The sequence below is a fragment of the Coturnix japonica genome, chromosome Z, assembly GCF_054131305.1.
Source record: "Coturnix japonica strain WE chromosome Z, WE-NBRP24, whole genome shotgun sequence".
NCBI classification, from domain to species: Eukaryota; Metazoa; Chordata; class Aves; order Galliformes; family Phasianidae; genus Coturnix; species Coturnix japonica.
In genome coordinates this window covers 42468104-42491111 of record NC_140702.1, presented here as the reverse complement: position 1 = coordinate 42491111, position 23008 = coordinate 42468104, and the positions used below count along the sequence as shown (strand labels likewise).

The 23008-nt window shown below is 36.5% G+C and overlaps 1 protein-coding gene across 4 annotated transcripts in view; it reads left to right on the top strand.

The window, feature by feature from the left end:
* SH3GL2 (SH3 domain containing GRB2 like 2, endophilin A1) overlaps positions 1–16767 on the top strand; it is an 82561-nt gene extending 65794 nt beyond the window's left edge. For all 4 annotated transcript variants that reach the window (XM_032441322.2, XM_085529440.1, XM_015849106.3 and 1 more), the window contains exons 3-9: positions 718–790; positions 4826–4969; positions 7283–7416; positions 8662–8820; positions 11079–11182; positions 12869–13002; positions 15281–16767. In XM_032441322.2, coding sequence (XP_032297213.1) covers positions 718–790; positions 4826–4969; positions 7283–7416; positions 8662–8820; positions 11079–11182; positions 12869–13002; positions 15281–15480 — 948 coding nt within the window. In that variant the 3' untranslated portion in view covers positions 15481–16767. The remainder of the gene's footprint in view (positions 1–717; positions 791–4825; positions 4970–7282; positions 7417–8661; positions 8821–11078; positions 11183–12868; positions 13003–15280) is intronic.
* Positions 16768–23008: the final 6241 nt, after the last annotated feature.

Genomic DNA, 23008 nt, shown 5'->3' with positions numbered 1-23008 from the left:
CACCAATAAACTGATGCCAACTACTTAAGAAAGCAATAATTCCTTCTACAGTAGAAGAAAGTAATGATATGTGGGTCTATAAGGTTGTCCTTATTTAAGTTCCTAAATGTAAAATATTTCTTCATGAAGTGAGCAGGAGAAATAAACTGTGGATGCCTTCTAGCTGCTAATGTTCTAGAAATGACTGAGGGATACTTCTATCCCTGTTTTAGTGGAACTCCCTCTGAAAGAGGTGGACAGCTCATTTTCTCTTTAGTGGTTGGTTTTGATTTACATCTATTTGTTTTCTATTAGTTTGCCACTTATTATGGGATTGAAGATTAATAATTCTTTAGATAGTTTTCAATGACCTTTCTATCAAATAGATTTCCTTATTATGGACATTCTCCAGGGTAATGAAAAACATCAGCATAGCACAATGAATTGCATTGAATTCCTGATGGATTATCTTGAGATATGCTGTAGTCATAGTTTCACTTAAAGAGTGGTTCTACTACAAGCAGAAATGGTGGGCTTTTATTGTGGTAGTTTTTCAGGCATTATCACCATTCTGGAGCCAGGGCTGGGTTTGCTCCACAGTTGTTCACAGGGACACAAAACTATAATGATGAGAACAGTTAAAAGCATTCACGAGAGCAAAAAGAAGAGACAAAAACGTTTTCCTCTCATCTGACATCTCTTTTCATGTTTCTTTTTGTTTGACTCTCTGTCCTTTAGAAAGTGGATGTTACCAGCAGGGCAGTTATGGAAATAATGGCGAAGACAATAGAGTATCTTCAGCCCAATCCAGGTAATATAATTTTATAACCTTACAGTACTTGGAGCACATTTTGAAAATATGCTTTTTCTCAGCATTGCGTAGTCTGACAGATCTCATCCTTATGTTAGAGCTGAGATTAAAGCCAAATCAGTGAGAGGTTTCCATTGGTTGAAAAGACAAAGGTGAGTATGGGCTTCTGTTCTATGTTACCAGGGAAATGGAAGATCGCTTCAGGAGATTTTACTGTTATATTATTACTTTAGGTAAGGATACAACATGTGCTTAGAAATGGAGTGTGTTTATCTGCCAGTCTTCATATGAGATTGGGGGCTCCCTGGAACTGGAGGTGCAGGTCTTCACAAGGAAGGCAGAGCAAGGCCTCACTCAGAACATGGGAATGTAAGGGGGTTGTGTCAATGCCTGCTTCACCAACAGAGTCAATGGAGTGATGCAACTGCAAGATTAGTCTGAAAGCAAAACTATGCTGCATGCCTGTCATTAGTATTTTGGAGTTTCTTAGGGGTACAGACAAAATCCATTCAGTATCTTTTAAGAGCTAGACACAAATTCAAACTGCTGTGAGGTATTTCACCACCAGTGTGGTAGGATGAAGGACTGCTGCTGGTATAGCTTACTTTGTGATATTTATGTGTTAGACTGCAGAGGAAAGGAGGACAGTATGATGATGCTGTCAGTGGGTTGAAAAAAGGAGGAAGAATATTCATGAGAACTATTAAAAAGAAAAGAATGATGAGTCAAACAGTTTCAATATCAACAGATGGAATACTGTTTATGACTCAAGTCCACAGCTTCATTGCTCATCATCAACAAGCTCTATTCAGGAAAAGAAATAGGATTGACAGGCATTATGGAGTTAGTGATAAAATTTTTAACTACTGTCAAGCTGCTGTTGTGCAACATCATATAGACTGAGTAATAAGCTTTGGCTGTTTTGTGCTTCTCATCCTGATACATCTGCATGATTATGATTTCTGTGAATTACAAAAGAGGGTCACGACCACAGTGGAGGGCAAAATCTTTGTAATTATCTCAGGGTGTGATTTCAACCACCAGAGGCTGATTAATAATAATACTGTAATATTGTGCTGCTACAGCGGTTCCCATATTCTAACAATCCATTTTTTTTTCATCTGCTTGTGGAATATGTGAGTAATATCAGAAAATTAAAATTCTAACAGGCAGGAGAAAGATTTATACTTTTGCATATCAAATGAGATCACATTGTTCATACCACAGCTTGCTAAAGGCAGCAGATAGAATAAGAGGAACGAAGGACTGCCTCTTTCAGCTTTCACTTGATCTTAGATTGGTTTATGTCAATTGCAAAATTGGGGGGGAAAATCTCCCTTTAGCAATACGAATTTCATGGAAAAATAACATTTTTATTCAATAAAAGGAAAAAAAAGGGGGGGGGATCTTTAAAGATTCTCTGTACAACTGTGTTACTATTGACTAAAATGTTATTTGGGACACCAAAACAACCTATTTCCTAATTGCTTTCTCATTTTTATAAAGAATAGAAACATTACATTGGAGAGAGTGGGTTGGAAAAGAGTGAAAAAAAATAACAGCAATACTTAACAGATGATTTTGTTTAGAAGTTTACCTGTTTCTCATAAGACAAAGAGGATTTGGGGCGCAGCACATGATCCTTGAGAAGTAGAGTATACCCTGAAAACAGCAGTATGTTTGGATAATAATTTACATCCCTATTAGAGATAAATTTACAGCCCTAATAGAGATAAACAGAATCATGGGATTCTGAGGGATCAACACTGGAGACCTGAAGCATGGCCCAACTTCACTAAACACTTAATGGAGTGTTGCTGGAAGGAAAAGAAAAGGAATGAAGAAAAGTTTATTGACTTTATTGGGCTAAAGTTATGTGAATGCTAAAATTAGCATTGTAGACTCACCAATTATGGAGAAAAAAAAAAAGGGGGGGGGGGGAAGGCTATCTAAAAATGGCTAAAATTGATCATGATGGGGTCTCATCAGGAAAATCATATACATTTCACATAAATGTAAATTGCTGTAACTTGAAAAGAAAAAGAATCAGACACTGACAGTATAAAGAATGAAAATAAATAATTCGTATATTTTGCAGTTGGTCAGTTAACACTTGATATTAAGAGAAATCAATAGTGACACCAGGAATGTCAATGCAAAGGAGAAGGAGCGCAGCTGGGAAGAGAATCAAGATATTTGCATGTGTTGTTTTGTAAATTTTTGCCAGTCTTCATGCAGGCTGAGACATAAATTAGAAAAGAAAGCACGTGGCACTAACATAGTAAAGCAATAGAACTTATGTCAGGGTGGGATTTTTAGAGCAACTAAGCAGTGACTTACCTTAGCTCCCATGGAAGCTAATGGAATCAACTTTAAAAGCAGAGAAATTAAGCCGCTGGTGGATATATTCTAAGACTTCCTACTAAAACTAGATTATCTGGGACTCAAACTTTCCAATTAAGTTAAGTATAGAAACCGGATTTGGTACTAATGATTAAATGAATCATTGAAATATTATTTTTTTCATTCTTACCTTTATCTTCCCTTTTCCTTATTGTTTCTATTGTTTCTTGTTTGTTTGTTTGTTTGTTTTAAATCTGCTTAATTCTCTTAATTCTTTCCCTTTCTACTCCTAGTAGCCTGTCTAGGACATAGCCACATCCTTTTTTAACTTTTCCTCTTATATTTTTGCTTTAGTTTCTGAAAATATTCACATTTGTTCCTGTTTTATTTCAGCTTACTGCATCCATTCCTCCATTTCCCAGTCTACTGATTTTGTTTATACCAAAGCTTTTTTCTTGAGCTTGTGTTTTTTCCCCATTACCACTATTCTTTCAATGTGATTTTTAATGGTCACACACTTCATTAATATTCAGTTTCTCATAGTTATTAGTCAGTCTGCCAACTGTTGTTTTGCAATGGTTGGCAACAGAAAGCATCAAGAAATTCAAATGCAGAAATGTGTGATCTGGTAGCACTGAAGTGTACTGAGACAGCTTACAAAAGCATAGTTAGTATCTGTTAAAAACATACTAACCTTTCCTAGCTGTTTCCTGGCCAAAATAAGTACTATGACTTGTCTGATTTTGCTGTCTCTGTGCATGGACCATCTCTATATCTGTGCATAAATGTATATACCACTAAGTGAAATATATTCAATGGCAAGAACTGTCTCTTAATAAACAGTCTTTAAATAATAAACAATAAATTAAGAGCAAAACACTTGTTGACTGCACCCTGCTAATGGTTTGCTTTGTTGCAGAAATGTGCCCAAGGGCAAGTTTTGAGCAATTACATTAGCTATTTGACACTTTGTCAATAGAAATGCTAACTTATCAGAGCTGCTGCCAAAGACAAATACTTTCAACGAGGAAGGCAGAGGCATTCATAGGAGCCCTTCTTTACTAAAAACAATACTGTAGATAGAAAAACACGCTTTCAGTCAGGTGGCAAAAACTATAGTAAAATTCAACTTAATTTAATCTCTGCAGGCTATTCACATTCTGTAGCTGAACCAAAAAAAAAAAAAAAAAAAAAAAAGCTTTTATTCAGGTAAATTATTTTTTTCTCTCTTTGTTTTCATTAGTTGATGACTGTGTACTTTCTTCTGATCTGTAGTTGTTTATCAGAAATAAAAGGTAAACTAAACTGAGTTCAAAAATTCATTAATGTGGGAATTTATCCAAGATCTCATTAATATATGTATATATTTCGCAAGGTTTTGGACATCATATCTGGGGTTCTTCTATCTGTGTTGTTTGAATTAAAGTCAAGGGCTGAGCCTCTTCTGTGGACTACTAGCAAAAGAAAAAGTCAGTGACTGACAATATTTTGATTCCTTGCTCCAAAGATCATTCCTGAAAAACAGTACTTGATCCCAAATTTGGATAATGTCTTTCAAACATATTGTAGGAAGCTTAAGTAAATTTAGAGTGCTGGTGAAGAGTTATATACACGGTAACGTTTCAGGTAACTGAAGCATTTCTATCTATGGACTCAAAATATCGCGTAACCTCTGTCACTTTCCTGTTGCAGCTTCCAGAGCTAAACTCAGTATGATCAACACTATGTCAAAAATTCGAGGACAGGAAAAGGGACCGGGTTACCCTCAGGCTGAAGCCTTGCTGGCAGATGCAATGCTGAAATTTGGCCGTGAACTTGGAGAAGAATGCAACTTCGGTAATTTGATCTCTTCTCTTTCCATTACACCAAAATAAAAATGATAATAAAATTAAATGTAATTTTCATCATTAAAGCCTTATGGTTTTATAAAGGAAGAAATTATGTAAGAAACTCATGTTCCGCTCCATCAGACTTCTTTTCTGAGGTTGGTCTAGGTCTGTTGAAATTATGTGGATCCAGTATTCTCTGTGGATTTGGACTAGAGATATTTTCTTACAGATGAAAATCAAATTGTTTCCACTTAGGACCATACTGAAGCTTTAGGCTTTGCTGTTGATTATGCTACAGGGACTGTATTGTGATGGAGAATATATATGTTCAGAAATTGTATTACTGTCTGTGAATTACAAGGGCTGCTCTGAAAATAATGCCTCTTATATTGATACAATGACCCACAGCATCAGAGGTGGATGTTGGTGGTACGGCAGTAGAGATTAAACATTCCCACCAGTATTCCATGTTGTTGCCATGTGATAGATGGCAGCAGTCTGACAAAATGATGTCTGACATGGGAGTGCATTTGAAGCAAAGGTGTGGAACTGAGTTCTTCCACATGGAAAAAAATGGCACCCACTGACATTCCCTGATGTTGAACGTTTGCAGAGGCCAGTGTATGTGAGAACAGTGGTGCAGTGAATGGTATATTTCAGCAGTGGCAACAGCAACATGAAAGACAACCCATGTTCTAAACAGCAGATGCTTGTACATCACTGGCAAAACTGCACAGTTAATGGTGGTTTCTAATTTGAAAAACAATGTTTTGTAGCTGAGAATTTTCTCTATCAGATAGCGTTGCTATCTATTGTAGTTTTCATGAAAATAAATAGGAGGCCTTACTTTCAGTGTGACCTATGTTTTTTGTCCTCAGAGAAAAAAATTATTATTCGTTACTGTCTCCATTACATGTGAAGAATTAAGGCTAACAGATTATTCTGGCTTTTTTTTTTTCCTGGCCCTCTTCATATAATTATATCTTAATATATATTAAGGCACTAGTTACCAATTATCTGCAAAGCCCTTCCACAAGCTTCAAATGAGTTTACGGCTGCCTGAGTGAGACATGTTATACCAAGATTTTATATTGTGTTCATCCACAGTAGGGGTCAAAGTAGAAGAGGTAACATTTCCAGCCGGTTCCCTTATCACTCTGTCATAATTTTGCAGGCTTCTCTCTTGCTATTTTCATTTAATAACACTCAGAACTCACAAAGAGGATCCTGAAAATTCTATTATTTCCTATTTGAATCTTCATAGTAAGTTGTTTCCAGCTTAAAAACATCTACAATAGAAAAGGCACTTTCTTGCTTGTTGACTAGGAGCTGGCTGTCTTGGCAGATGTAGACTTACTTGTACTAAAGATACTTAATTGTTTTGTTTTAATTGGTTGCCTCTTACTTGCTAATTTTCAAATACATCCTTAAAGGGAAAAATGAAAAACTAATAGAATTTAATTTCTGCAAATTGCTCTACATTCTCCAATGATTACAATAGCACGCAGAAAAATAGATATAGGAATTATTTTTACTTTCTTAACCAATCACTTATATTATAAATGTTTGTCACTCTTCATCCAAATCTGGCAGGCTCTTTAGTTTTGCTGAGCATCCCTGGCATCCATCCCCTGCTTGGGAAACAAAGCTCTTCCTGATTCCTTGCATTTTTAAGTTTTCAGTCCCTTAGTATTCTTTGAAAGTAGACTTTCTTCCACCAACTTGCATCTCAAATCAGGAGAGTATATTTTTATCTTATCTTGCTTTTATTTTATTTTCTTTTAGAGGAAATAAACCAGAACGGTAATTTTTGTGGACCTCAGACTGCTAATTCTTACTGACTTTTATGAACTTTTCTAAGTGTATGAACTTGAGAGTTTCATCAAATTAATCTTTCATCAAATAAAAAGAAAACAGTGGTCAGCTATTTTCACATTTGAAATTGACAACATTTTAACTGATACAAATAGGAAGATTTTGACTTGTGTTAATACTACTTCTATATGAAACCTAATGTTGAGACCATACTGGAGAAAATAAAGATGATTATTTTCAAAAACTTCCTTCAATACAGCAACAAATGAATGCACAAAGAGATTTGTGTGGAGGCAGACTGACTGTATGCAACACGAGTTTTCAAGTTCAGCTGTGTCACAAAGCATAAGTTCTGGGGGCTGTACAAGTGTAAAATACTTGTTACCCTTTCACATGGTGCATCATACTCACTTGAAGGTGAAAATGGAATGCTAACTGTATCCATGAGTCAGTTTTGTGCATGGGAACCAAGTTATTTTAAGATAAAGTGGATGTCTTTTTTCAGGACCAGCACTTGCAGATGTGGGAGAAGCAATGAAAGAGCTCTCTGAGGTCAAAGACTCTTTAGACATGGAAGTTAAACAAAACTTCATTGACCCACTTCAGAATCTCCATGACAAAGATCTGAGAGAAATACAGGTACTGCCTACAATGTGGCATTTTCATAATGCCAACTTTAAAAATATATATGTATTTGTATATTTACTCTGTGTGCATATATATGAAAACTGTTATTTGTGTACTTTAAAAAGAACTCTTAGATTCACAAATGATCTGACTTAATCTCTTTTTCTTTGAATATTATTTTTCACATCTGTCCCTTTTTTTAGAATCAGAAAGACCAAAACTGTAATTTTTTGAGAATAGCATAACCTTGGTAGGCATTAACACAGTACTGTAATTATACCATCTGAAAATATGTTTCATGTAAGTCACGTAATTAGATGAAGAGATGTTTGCATTCAGTTTTCTAGTGTATAAATAAGCAGATGTATTTTGATAGTTGCCTCTAGACTTGCACAACTCTTTTGTCTGTGTAAAAATTGTGCCCAAAATATTCCCAGGAATTTGGAGCACAAATGCATAAATTGTGTGGTTCATAGTCCAAGGATCACCCGGAATCTATTCACAGAAAAATCTCATTGGACAAATTCTTGTATGTACACAGGCTAATATTATAACGGTGAATGTACAAGTGCTTCCTAATTCAGCAAATGTTTATCTGTATAAATAACTATTCTGAGATCAACAATTCTTTCACATGGTTAAATATAGAAAGAACAAAAATGTCTTAGGCAGTCTGATACAATTTACAAAATTGATAAAGTTAATCGTAATAGATGACAAATTGTTTTTTTTTTAAACTAGTAAAGACAAGTATTCTGGCTAGCAACATTACTTTTTGGCCAGCATCGCATGGCAACTGCTAAATAGAATGTCAAGAGTGATCTGTCAATTACTAAATCAGAAAATTTTCAATAAAAGATAGCATTAAGATACTTTGATGATCTGATGAAAGTGATTAAAAGTGTATTCCACGTTGTTTTGCACATGAAAGTGTTTCACAAACCAAAGGCAGTTATATGTCAGAAACTCTCATATCTTTAATTAAAGCATCAACAGTATTTATTCATTGTATGTGGCCTGTTTTGGTGCTGAACAGCTTTCACATTTGGACACCAGTGCATCTTTCAAGAGATGTAAAACCAGCTCATTGTTCTGCTTTTCCTGTCTCAGAAAAGGATGACGTACAGCAAACAGCACATATTTGTAAACTTGCATGGTGTATCGGTTAAATTACAGAGAGCCCCTGGTAGAGAAAAGCAAGAGAAGTTGGGAAACACTTTTTATTCTTATTTATTCTTTTGTATTTTTGTTTTTCAGCATCACCTAAAGAAAATGGAAGGTCGACGTCTGGATTTTGATTACAAGAAGAAAAGACAGGGCAAGCTCCCTGATGAAGAGCTTCGCCAAGCTCTGGAGAAATTTGATGAATCAAAAGAAATTGCTGAGTCAAGCATGTTCAACCTTCTGGAGATGGATGTGAGATACCTCTTGTTTATGCTCTGACCTAAATCTTAGAATGGAAGTGTGCTGGTTCAGCAATGAAGGCAATTTAAAGCTGTCTAAATCTTCTAATTCTGTGATGCCATAGATTCTAATAACCTGAAAATGAGAAAGCACTTCCTACTTCATTACACTCAGTGAGAGGTTCAGAAGCTATATTAGCATACAGTACGCACATGCAAGACTAATTTAATAGGTATTTGATAGATAAGTGATAAAGAAGATAAATCCCCTATAACACCATTGTGCTTCCTAATTAAACAGTATTATTTAGAAAGACAAAGTGTCTTCCTTCTTAGAATGACATAAATGTAAATAATGGTTTTTACTTAGCTGTAGTTATGGAGTTACATCTGAGGCTTTTGTTCAAATATGTATGCTGCTGAGAAGACTTGTAAAGATCAGAGATGATAAATGCACAACCCTCATGATCTCTGCCCTCATCATATGCAATAACAATTAGGAAAGCCAGAGTTAATATGACTGTGGAATCCTGACTCTGAAGCTTTCTTTTTTTCTTTTTTTTTTTTTAAATTTCTTTTTTTTTTTTTTTTTTTCAATTTTTGCTTAGAAACTGGTTTAGGATTTTACATGTATCGGGTTTTTAAATTCTCTCTTTGTAAGTAATGTAACGTCTACCTCTTCTGGAGAGAAAAAAAACAAAACAAACAAACATTATAGCTGAAGTTTGTTGCGCAGGATATCTGGTTAACTGAATCTCAATTTCAATATTTCAGTATAAGTAAATGATTGCCCCCCCCCCCCCCCCCCCTCCAATCTGGGTCACCATGGTCTTCTTGGAATAAACCCACTGTCTGGTGGAGACCACATTTAGGCCTGCAGTCTCAAAGACTGCCAAGAGGAAAGATTCTCACCACTTTACCCTCCCTCCATAGCTGCAGCACCATGTTATCAATGTAGGCTGTGCTTACTCATTGAACCTCCCCATTTTTAGTGGGCAGCAACAGTGGTTACTCACCAGGTGTGCTCTATGAGGGCTAACTTCTGCCTTCCCTGAAGCTAGTTAAACCCTATTATCAGGTGTGAAGGCTAAGGGTAGGTGTTTAAACTGTGCTGCTAATGTGCTAGCTCCACCCTTGCTGACTCAGGAACCTGCCCACAAGCTGTTAGATCCTCAGCACAAGCATAGCATTGTTGCTGCTTCAAAAAAAAAACCTGAAAAATAGCTTTTTTATGTCGACCTTTTTTACTCCAGATCCCTTGCCCAGTGCAGTCTTACTCTGAAGCTAGTTTCAGCAGCAAATGGAGCAATACATTCATGGAATTGTAAAATAGTAAAATCATAGAATGGTTTGGGTTGGAAGGTCCTTAAAGACCATCCAGTTACAAGCCCCATGCCGTAGGCAGAGTTTCTACCCACCAGATTGCACCGCATGGGACCCCATCCAACCAGAACTTGAATGCCTCCAGGGATGGTGGAACCACAGTTTCTCTGGACAACCTGTTCCAATGCCTTACTGCTTCCACAGTGAAAAATTTCTTCCTAGAATCTTATTTACATCTATCATCTTTCAGCTTAAAAGTGTTCCGCTTTGCCTAATCATTATCAAACTGTAAAAAATCTCTCAACATAGTTCTTGTAAGCTCCCTTTACTGAAATACCACAGTGAGGTTTCCCGTGGGCCTTCTCTTCTCTAGCCTGAACAACCTCATCTCCTTTGGCCTTTGTTCATTGGAGCGGTGCTCAACCTCACAAGAGTTTTCGCTGATTTGTTCTTTATGAAGTAGAATGCTGTCTGTCTTCACTACAGATATCCTATATACAAACATGCATTGCATCTTCCAGTTTTGGCCAGCTCCACAGGCCAGAATACAAAAGAAGCATGTCTGTGATCCATATGGTTTTGTGCCCCTCAAAGACACCAAAGGAAGTTGCAGTGGGGAAGTTGTATTATGCTTAAAATTTTAGTCTCATTCTGGCTTTTTAAGTGAAAGTATTTTTGTAATTGAGCAGATCTGTAGGCTCTTGTTTGTGCAGATAGACACTAGAGATGATCCACGGAGAAGAGCTTCGATCATCATCCCTGATCCGGTCATAACCAGACGTGGTAATGCATAAAGCTGATATGTGACTATTCATGAACTGCAAGGAGAACTAAAATTTCTAGAGAAAAAAGTAAAGCTGCCTTTGCAGTTTCAGTGTGACAGTGTTTGCTTTCTATTGCTGATGTGTAATGATGTGACCTAAGATATGTTTTCATGTCAATCGTCAGATTGAACAAGTGAGCCAGCTTTCTGCTCTTGTACAAGCCCAACTGGAGTACCACAAGCAGGCCACACAGATCCTTCAGCGAGTTACTTCTAAGCTGGAAGACAGGTAATGCTCTTTTTCTTAATTTATTGAACTGGCTTTTATGCATTGCAGAGGGAGAAAATCTATGAATCGAATGCAAAAAATGTGGGGTTTTTTTGAATGTGTTAATTGTATGTATAAAAAAAAAACTACCTGAGTAGGTAACTGCAAATTGAGATTTATGTATTTTGAAAATAGAAATACAACTGAGTATGACTGAGTGAGATCTGAGCTGAAGGCAGAAACTCAGTTCACTAAGGCTATTAATTAAATTTAATTGAATACTTGTGTTTAGATGCACTGGATGCCAGCTGTACATATAACTTTATTCTCCTTTCCATTCCGATGTTAATTCTGAAGTGGTCTTTTCAGAGATGTTAATGACTGCTAGGAAAAGAGTAGATTCTGTTTCACCTGAAGGGGATCTCCCAGTACAGTGTAATTGCCATCTTTTTAATTAATCTTCAGGGGTTGTTTTGTTTTGTTTTGTTTTGTTTTTTTCAGTCAAATCACTCTTGAGATGAGACATAACTGAGTTTACCTCTTCCATCCACTTAACTAGGAATGCCGAATTTATGTATCTTTTAAATTTTCTTTTCTTTTCTTTTCTTTTCTTTTCTTTTTTTTTTTTGTTTTCTTTTGCTTTGTTTCTATCAGCACAAAGTAGATTGTATGTCCTTGAGATGAGGAAAGTAACATTTTTTAAAAGTTCACCAGTCTCCTACACATCCTTCAAGGAAACATGATGTAGGTTCCTTGTGTTTCTGAAGGGCTACTCCTAAAAGCTAGCCATGATTCCCTATGTTTGTATTCTATATGAAAGCCACACTTTGGTTGCAGATAGTTCTTTGCTGCTTTCTGTCACTTCTGTATATGTTGTTTCTGGTGCTACTGGATCTGCTGGTATTTATTTTCTCAGAGTATGTAGTCTGTAAACCTGATCCAGTTTTAACTCTTGAAGTTTCTTTGAGATTACAAGTGGATAGTCTACTTCTGGCTACAGTTTACAAGCCAATCTGCACTTTGAATGTAGGGGTCTTGACTCAGGTATTCTTACCTGCATGATATTAGAAAGTCGTTCTGCATAAATTGCTAGAATTCTATCTATCCAAGAATCTGAAAAGGTTCTCTTTGCTAGAAATTATTGATTTCTCAATTTGAAGAGTTAATTGAAGTGAATGTTGCATAACATTTTTATCCTGAGAGACAGGAAAACTGGATATGTGTGTCTCTATGAAGCAAGTAGTCCCAATTACACGTGAAAAAGTCTGCAGCAGAAGTCAATAGGTTCTCACATGATCTCCTCATAAAATGGCAAGTGTTGGCATTAAACTGCTGAATGATTAAGGACTGACAGCAATAGCAGCAAAATAACTCCTGTCAGTCAAGATAAAAATCTATTAGAGTTATTCCCTAAGTATTGCTAGATCATATCACAAAGTTTTCTTTATTAGGAGCTCTTATTATTGTTAAGAGGATCTTGGCCAAAATGCTAATTCAGGGAAAAGAAAAATGAGTAAATTAACGGCATAGTCATGTCAGGTAATAATTTAAATAAATGGGTTAAATAACAATTACTCAAAGTGCCAAAACTTGTTTAGAGTGGCTGATTAACAAAGATTAAGTTTTACCCTTGGAAATGTTGTTTGGTGCATCTCATCTGTTCAAAGAAGTAAGACTTGACATTTGACTAATTTCATGTTTTGACAGAATAAAAGAGGCATCATCTCAGCCTAAAAGAGAATACCAGCCCAAACCTCGTATGAGCCTGGATTTCACAACTGGTGGTGACAATACCCAGCACAATGGAGGAATATCCCATGCCACCACTCCAAAACCAGCAGGTAACAGCAGGAGCAGTGAGAGAAAATTTTAAAAAAGGCCAAATCTAGCAGAATTTTTCTATAGTGCAAACATTCTTTCTAGAGGGTAGTTCTTTCTTAGTAAGGAAAATGAGAATGAGGATAGTGCAGAAGAACTATTTGAACTGTTTGAATTAACTACATTGTTCTATTGAAGGACCTAGGCTGGTTGCAAAGCATAGTACAGAATTTTTCGTAAAACACTAATTTCTTCAGGCAGAAAAACATAGATGGATCATCCATTTTTGGGTCAAAAATGTCCTTAGTGCTAGAGCTATAAAGACTTGCTGCCATACTGAACTCCTCTTGAAATACAGATCATAGAACAGGCATTTAGAAAACTCAGAGATCGACTGCAGGTTTTCAATGAAATACAGAAGTCTGCAACACTGAAAATCTCAGTAATCCCCAAACCCTACTTTTTAAAAAACAGGCATTATGGTACGTATAACTTGAAATTAAATATCACTAAAACCAGAAACAGCGGCAAATGAGGTATGATGTCTGTTCAATGCTGAGCAGCATAAACAAGGTGAAACATTTACATGACTGTACATCATTAGTATCTTCAAGATGTATTTTATTTCCTATCAGCATGTACTATGAAAGCTTTATCTTTTGTTCATCACAGTAACAGTCTGCTAATATGTATTATCATGACAGTTGTCCTCTTCCCAGACCCTGACCTCAACTATTCCAACTGACCTCAATGACAATGGCTTGCACACTCTATGTTGCAAGATTAAATGCTTTTCACTGGATCAGATTTTCTTCCTTCTCATAGTATCCCAGTGTGAATGTTTAAAATTCTCCCAGATATATGCGGCAACCTTATCTTTGTTTGGCAAGTGGAAATGGTCTTGTAAACTAGGAATTTTGTGATTATGCACACAAAGAATGGGGGTTAAATTGGGGATTCCTTGTGCACGAGTGTAGCTTCAGTCCTGTACAGTAAAAATCTCCATGTCACACCACCACAATTTCCTTCTTCACTCATATTTTTGTGGTGTTGTGAAGACTTCTTTGTGATGAGATTGTACAAACTGATATTCCTGTCTCTCTCAGAGAGCAATATGTAACATTTTCGTCAGTAGGAGTTCTTTCTTTTGAGGGGCTCATTATTTTTACAGAAACATCTTCTTTTAAAATTCCTTAATGTAGATTTGTGCTAATTCATTCAAAGATTTCCTCTTTTCACTAAATCCTGCTCTACTGACATCTATAGAAAAGGAATATTCTTATCCTAAAATAGCTCAAGCATGGATCTTCTAGCTATGGGGAGCAGTTCAAATGAATATTTAAAAAGTCTGAATGTGAAATCAGTTCATCCTGGAACTGGTACATGTAAAAAAGCTGAAACACACATATTCCCAGAATTGGCACGATTTAGATGCATGTGTCATTTCATTCTGACCAGTAGAAGTGCACAGTCTTTTACAATGGAAAATCAGATAGGGATATAAGTTTAATAAATGCTGATAAATCTTAAATATTTTGACTATGAACTGCTTTTGGTAGGCTTAACTCTATAGAATCTTTGGGGATTGAGGGAAGGATGTGAGCACAAGGAGGAAATAATTTTTCTAGATTTCATATGACCAAGTAAAATCTAATCTAATAATTATAATAATACCCGTTAACCATGCTAAATGATTTATGGTTAGATATTCATGAAATATCATATTAGAAAGATTTGCATTTCAGACTGTGCCAAAACAATTCTGATGCTGCTCTAATCATCAGTTGTTTCATGGGAATAGGAAGGTTTTCTTTGGAAAGCTTGTACAAAAATTCATGAGGTCAGGAGCATATAGGACAGTTTACACAATAGTTGTACCAATGAAGATTTCAAATAAAGACACAGTTTTATTTTCATTGCTGTTTTAAGATATCATTTTGCTGTTTCCTTGAGACACAGGCAAAGCATATCTGTGCCAGTAAAACTGGAACTATGTTTGGGCTTTTGCTTCATTTTTTGTGTTTTGTAAACAGATAAAAATTAGATCCCAGACTGGTAGTAGTTATTCTTTTAAGTGTAGGCTTGAATGTAGTTTAGATCTTTTAGTATTCTCAATTTCCAAAAGTTGCTAACTATCTTCTAATACAGTTTAGCTGCCTAGATTTAGATGCTGTCAGAGGACTGCCATCACCATATGAAATACACTGGAAACAGCAAAATCTAAATGAAGTAAAAAGTTTAAAATGATAGCATAACTGCTGAGATTTTAAAATGTTATTTCTTTTTCTTTCTTATCCATAGGTGCTCACATGGATCAGCCATGCTGCCGAGCTCTGTATGACTTTGAACCAGAAAATGAAGGAGAGCTGGGATTTAAAGAGGGTGATATCATTACCCTCACTAACCAGATTGATGAAAACTGGTATGAAGGGATGCTTCATGGCCAGTCAGGATTCTTCCCCATCAATTATGTCGATATTCTAGTTCCTTTACCCAATTAAGATAGCTGATCCACCACCTCTGTTCCAGATAGTAATGTCAGTACCACTGCTTTCAAAATGCTGCTTCTTACACCTTACAAGTGCAAACTGCAGTGGTTAGAATCGTCAAGTCCCACTGAGCATCTTTGGTTTATGTGTTGTCATACTGCGTAGTGGTGATGCGTGGTATCTTCTGAGCCAACATAGTGTGGGTTAGACCACTTGGCCACACTGACCTCGTGGTAACCAGAGTACTGCTGAGATGATGTTGGGAAGATGATGGCAAGCCAAACAGGTGACTCATGGTGAAGTAGCAGGAAGTGAAGGTGGTACTGGGAAGATAATGCCTATCACCACTGTATTACTTTTCAGTCTTAGTTCTTTGTAAAAAGAGGGAAAAGTTCTTGCCATTCCATCTTTCCCTTCCTGATGATACAGTTCACATGAGTCTAACCATGACTAACAAGAATTGTATCTTCTGACCAAAATGGCTTGCTATTCTCACAGAGACGGTATAAATATAGACGCTCTGGTTTCTCAGAAAGCGAACCACTGTACTGCGTGCCCTTCTGGTCTCTGCTCATTTTTGTATTTTTGATTGTTATTAAAAGACCTATTTCCATCTGTAGGTAAACTTCGAACCATAAAAAGGGGATTCCTATAGTAAAGAGCTTGAACCACAAACTACATGAATTTGCCCTTCATAAACTTTGAGCATGCTCAATAAAATGCCGGTAGAAGGGCAAGATGGGGGATAAAACTGTTATTAGTGTTAACTGTTTGTTGTCAAGTTTTGGCACAAAATCATGCTGCTTAAGCACCAGATAGTCTTTTTAAACTCATTCACTGTGGAGGAAAACCAACCAAAATACTATCTTCCCTGCTTTTATTTCTGTCTACCATGTGTTCTTCGAACATCATTTGTGTGTATTCTGCCCTCAATGAGGACTAAATAAAACTTATTTCTTTTTGTGTTGAGCAATTAAAGACATGTGGCTGTATATGCAAAAACATTTCCCCATATGTTTAGTTCACTCTTTTTTTTTCCTCCTTACTGCACTTGGTGTGTACAGTGCTGTGCCTAGCTTCTCAGCCTTCTTTCAGATGCAAAAGTTCTGTTAGTTTAGTAATCCAGAGTTCTATTTATCTAAACTATAGAGACTCTCTTTCAGAAGTTTAATGTGCTGCTTTGAACGTGCCACTTCAGTACTGGATGATGTGAAATGATGACAATTCCCTACTGCTTAATATATAAACTGTATCATGGAATATTGATATTTCAAATAAATGCTGAGAGAATAACTGGAATAATTTTGTGAATTATTATTTTATTCTTTAAAAATCTCTTGTGCTTAACTTTGACTAACAAGAATTTTGTTTTGGAAAATGTGTTTCTCAAGCCTGACTTGAAAATGTGGAAAAAAAAAAGATTTTTATATTGTTGCATGGCTTCTCTGAATTGAAACCCATATATGTAAAATGATCTTCATAAATAGGGTAGGCTGAACATCAAGCACATAAAGTTAATGTCATTATGACCAGCATGCAGTCTTGTGGAGACAGGATAGTTCCTGTTCAAGTATGCTGTGTTTCAAAAAAAAACACCAAGTAATGCTTAGACATACTTGTAATAGTATTTTGAGGGTTTTATATTAGAGTTACATAGGGTTTATATTCCTTGTTGTACAGATATGATCATGGGTTAGCCTTGGCAAAGAACCAGGCACCTACCCAACGGCTTGCTCTTGGTCTCTTCTCTTGGGCTGGGGGGAAAAATGGGAAGAGAAAGCTTGTGAGCCAAGATAAATACAGGGAGGTAATTTGCTTGTTACCATCACTGACAAAGTGACTATATGGGGTTTATGTGCCAAGGTTTTGGTAGCAGAGGAGCTGCAGTGGTGACTTCTGTGAGAAGAGTCCAGTAACTGCCCTATATTAGATAAAAGCCAGTTCCAGCTGTCTAGAAAACTCACTGCTAGACAGTGAGAGACACATTTGTGCTTCTGGGAGAGCATATATAAGAAATGGAGAAAAATGCTCTGCAGCAGCAGCAACTTTGTGGAGGATGGGGAAACATGTTATGGAGCAGTGCTGAAGCAGTATTTGGATTGTTGCAGCCTGTGGGAAGCCCATGTGAGATCAGTTTGGGAAGCACATCATCCTATGGTGGAAGTCCACTTGCCGCAGTGCCAGAGTGACCATGGAGGAGCAGCAGAGATGTAGTGTTCTGTTCTGACTGCAGCTCCCATTTCCAGTTCCACCTGTACTTCACTGGGGAAGGAGGCAGAATAGGATGAATGGGGGGACATTTTTTTTTAGATTTCTTTTAGTTCTCACTTCTCTATGTTATCAGTAATAGGTAATAAATTACATTAGTCTCCCTATATTTAGTCTGTTTTACCCATAACAGTAATTGTTGAGTGATCTCCCTGTCCTTATCTTGACCCTTGAGCCCTTTTCCATTTTATTTTTTCTCTTTCTTTTTGCTCATTGAGAATGAGAGAGCAGTGTGGTGGAGTTTAGCTGGTAATATTCCTTTTAGACATGACAGCATGACAGCATTACTTGACATTTCCCTTTGTTGAAACCTGTTAATTTTCTATTGGCCAGTTTCTCCAGCCTGTATAGGCCCTTCTAGCTGGATGCAAAGTCCTTTGGTATATTAGCCACTCTTCACCACATTTTATCACTAGTGAAGTTGTAGAGGTTGCGCTCTGCCTAATTGCCCAGACCACTAGGGAAGATGTTGAACATGCTTGGACCTAATTTTGACTGCTGAGGTATATCACTTCTGGCTGGCCTTCTACTGGTCTTTGTGCCATTGATTCACAATGGGGTAGATTCAGTCATTCAGCTAGTTTTCACATCCACATATATTAACAGCTTACCCATGAGGATGCTAAATTGCAGACACTGTATGACTGAGAATGGTTAGAAAATAATAAATTACATGTATATCTGTAGCACTTGTCTATATATGTATAGCTGAATGTACTCTGCAGAAGTGCTTTATTGCGGGTTTCTTAAATATTACATTTGACATCTATTTCTTAAATTTTACATCTGACATCTATTTTCATGATAGTTTTTTGGAAAAAAAAAAAATCATAGAAACAAAGAAAAAAACAGATTTGGAGAGTTATCTAGGAGGCTAGTCCAACCTTCTGCTTTGAAGATGTTTGATTAGTTCATACAGGGCCATGTACAATGAAGTCCTGAACATATCAAAGTTGTAGCTGTGGATTCTCCAAACTTTTTTTTCCTGCTACAGATAGACAGAACATTTTTATTATCTACTGAAATTAATGAATTCACAGAACTCTAACTGCTATATGCTATGCATCAAAATATTCGTATGTTCACAGGCCTTTATTGCTTGCTTCCAAAGTTTAGTGAGATGAAGACTAGTAATGGCTCTGTGCAATGGTTAGAGGTACAGTGCTTGACAACATGAAGTACTTGAAGGACAATGAGGTATTTAATGGTGGAAATGACAATACTCAAATTGCATGGTCACACTGAGTTAATTGCATTAGGAAAATTCCACAAATGCTTAGGCTAGATTTCAAGGATTTAATACCTGTTTTAAGTGCCTGTATATTAACTTTGGTTTCTCAAAGTGCTCATTGAGTTTCCACTTAACCTGATGGTGATAACAGGTTTTGTTTGTAAAGTTCCTCAAGTGCCTGAATTTCTTACCCAGAAACCTTGAGAAAACCCAGCTCTTTGCAACTGACAAGCAACGTGGCAATATCACAGTACTGCAAGCAGAATTTAGTCCAACTTACAGCCTTATTTTTATTTTATTTTTCTGGGCCCACAAAGTAAAAAATACTCCCATCAGCTTACATGTTTTTCTCTTTTTTTATGTCTAAAGGAAAGTTCTTGGAATTCTGCAGTGCTTTATTTAACAAGTGCCCATGCATATCTGCTGTTCTCTACAATAATGGAGTCTGGAGACATATGAAGAAATAAGTCTGCTGGTCTGCCTTGTAGCACTGTATACACACTTCTGGAAATTGCCATGAGGTGATGCTTTAAGTAAAATCAGGTGTTAAAATCCCTACTATTCCTATGTGAGTCATCTCCTCCTGACAATCAGCAATCACCTGCTGCTGCCTCTAAGAAAGTATTTCCAGTTTGTGCAAGAAACTTCTTATCGATCTCTGCAGTGAGGAGATCCCTCTTGATAGTGAGCAATTATTGCTCTGTTTTCTAATCCTAGCATAGGACAGCAGCTCTCTTGCCATTGCTAGTGTGGGAAACAATAGCAGAGAGGGACTGCAGGAATCTCACAGTCCCTATTGAACTTATAGTCTTCTGCTGTCTGTAGATAATGTAATCAGGCATATTTTTTTTTTCTATTTGCATACCCCACAGAGTATTTTTTAAGGCAGTGACATATAAATACAGATCTTTCTTTGATTATGAGTGTGGTTTATTCTACCAGTATGCAGTTGGCAGCAACTGGAAAAGACAGTCAAGCTCCATACATTGAATGTTTCCACCATCTTTTCAAGACGTGGGAGAGACTTGTTTTTAACAAGTCCAGCATGTTTCTAATTAAACCCAACTAGTAAACTTTTCATAAATTATTATTATTATTATTATTATTATTATTATTATTATTATTATTATTATTATTATTATTATTATTATTATTATTATTATTATTATTATTATTATTATTATTCCAGGTTGCAAATACTTTTTATTAGCTCGGTTTTAATATTGGGGGCCAGTAGAGGGCACTCTGGCATTTAATTTTAATGTTTTTAACCATTAAATAGGTACATTTCCTCTCTGAGATTTGAAGCTATAACAAACAAAATTTGATGCTGTAACAAACAAAGACAGTGGATTAATGAAACATATCAAAGGGTTGAAAAGTCCAGTAAAACTGTTGAACAGCACCCGTACATCTACATTACCCATCTGTCCTGAATAAAGTTATTTTTAGCTGTCTCCTAGCTACAGATCCTTCCAGTATAGAGCTTTGTAATTTCAGTCAGACACACACATGCATGCATATAACTTTTTCTCCCCTCCGCCCATATAATAATAGAATTGCAGATGCTCACCTTCAGAAGACATTAAAAAATCAGAATCACTTCTGAAATTGCTTATTCGAGCACAAATTATTCATCATGAAATGCATCTGTCAGCCTCTAGCTAAAAGGAGAGCTAAGCCTACTTTGGGCCAAACTGTCTCAGGGAATGTATTAGAATATGAATGCTTTGACCATTCATACCACCTTTCATCTGAAGTTCTCCAAATAATTCATGCATATTAATTGAGGTCCCTTCTTATAGCAAAATCCTTTTTAGTATACCATTTTACATATGGGCCCTTGAGGCCAACCTCTTCCAGAGCATATCTTGAAGTAGTTGTTTCGGTCCTTTGTTGCACTTCACTGTAAACTTAGCATGACATCAAATGTATTTTGTTTGTTTCTCTAACAATGTAAGACTTGTAAGGAGAGATGGGGAGGTTGAGGGAACTAATAAAATAATGTAATTAATTGGCGGCTTGATTCTAAGCAGTACAGGGGTGTCCTCCTCAGACATTCTGATAGTTATACATATTGGTAAGCAGCTAAGCTAAAAAAGCACTTGTTGAGATGCTGGAAAAAAAAAGTATTCTTCGTTGTGAAATCTTAAAACCAGACTCAAAAACAGTTTTTTAAACTACCCCCATCATACATATCATCCTGCAAGAGCAAACAATCTGTGGGGTAAAAGGATGATAACCTGAGGCATTATGGGATTGGCATAGTTGAGACAGAAGCTACTTAGAGTGTCATAGAGACAGGAGCAATGACACTAAAACATTGTATACATGCTCCTGTATGACTCCACTGAAGTGGCAAAGTTATCAGCAGTTCCAGTGATGAAATGCATTTTTTTTTCCCAGTCTAACAAAGACATCTTTTCCAGTGATAGCTATCATTTTGACTCTTTAGAATGGGTTAAAAAGAAAGCAAAAAGAGGCTGATAAAAAAATTAAAAGGAGACTAAAACTTCATGAATATATGCTACTGCTTCCACCGGCATACCTCTGTCCTAGGAAAGGCGTACAAGCTGTCCTGCAGGCACGACAGCATCAATACAGTTCCCGCAAGTATCTTGAACTTGCAATTAGAAAGCTTTTTGTTGATGAGCTCTGGAGAATCCCTTCCAGCAACCAATCATCTTTGCTGTCTTTATTACTGTGTCCTTTCAAAGCACCATCAGTTGATTTAGCTCTTGCTTCAGCAGATACCTATTTTCCTGAAGACCTTAGAGTATTTCTTAAGGCTATAACCCCTGTGTCGACAATCCTAAAGCGCCTGAAGACTAGACTCCAAATTATTCACATGTTCTGTGCTATGGCAAATTTACACAGCTGTCGTGGCAAAATATCTTGTGAGGCGTGAAAGCAAATCCTTTTCACAAGTTATATTAATCATCCTTTTCCAACTTTTTAAAATTTATTTTTTATTTCCTTTTCATCTTCAATATCTGTTTTATTTGCCATGGGAGCATTATAATCTTTGCCTTGATCAGGAGTGGGTGACTGAGCATAATGAGCCAGAGCCAACAGGACAATGCAAGCTAGAACTGAATGTGATAACCCTTCATATGGCCTATGATATAACAAATGACAGGAAAACAACATCTGAAACTGCTGAACAGGCAGAGTGTGGTATTGTCGAGCTTCGTGAGACAGCACCTGGCTGTGAAATGCTCCAGTAGGAGATACTGGCGAAAGCTGGCATGTTTGTGGACGTCTGACACGTTTAGAAACAGAGGATCTGAGGTGTAACTTGAAGCACTGGTGCCCAGACAGAGCTTTTTCTGCTACCTGAACTATCTGACATGAGAAACTGAGGGGAATCATGCACGTAACTACATATATTAATATTGTATGTTTGCATGTGCATGTGCCCAAGTGTAATTTTTTTATTTGATACAGCCTATCCCACTTTTTTGTCCCCTAAATAAAATTTACTGAGCCGTGCCTCACTATCTGACTATCCTCTTGCTCCATGACATTATTTCATTACCAAAAACCCATAAGTTACATTCCTTCAAAATATTTTATTCCTCCTTGGGAAGAATTAATTTTCTTTTTCTTATAAAATGTTTTCTTTAAAAAAACTTAACACTGGAAGACTTATTATTATTGTTATTATTATTATCATTATCATTATTATTTTTATTATTTTGTTTTTTCTCCCTTTTGAAACAACAAGGAGACTGAAACTTATGTCGGGTTATGTTTTTAATGGTAAATTTGCAAGTAAAAGGTCCTTAATCATTTGTTATACAGTTATAAGCCATGATTTACCCAGGTTTTTGTGAAACTACAAACTGAAAAACTACAGGAATGTTTCTAAGTGTGAAAAATATATTTAAAACATTTGCTCTCAGACTCATCTTTGGTATTATGTAATGTGGTATCTAATGCTGCTAAGGTTTGATATTAAAAAAAAATTATTGGAAAACTTGCACCATGTCTTTGCCCCATATTAGTTTTCCAGTCTGCAGGTGGAAGCAATAGTCTTTT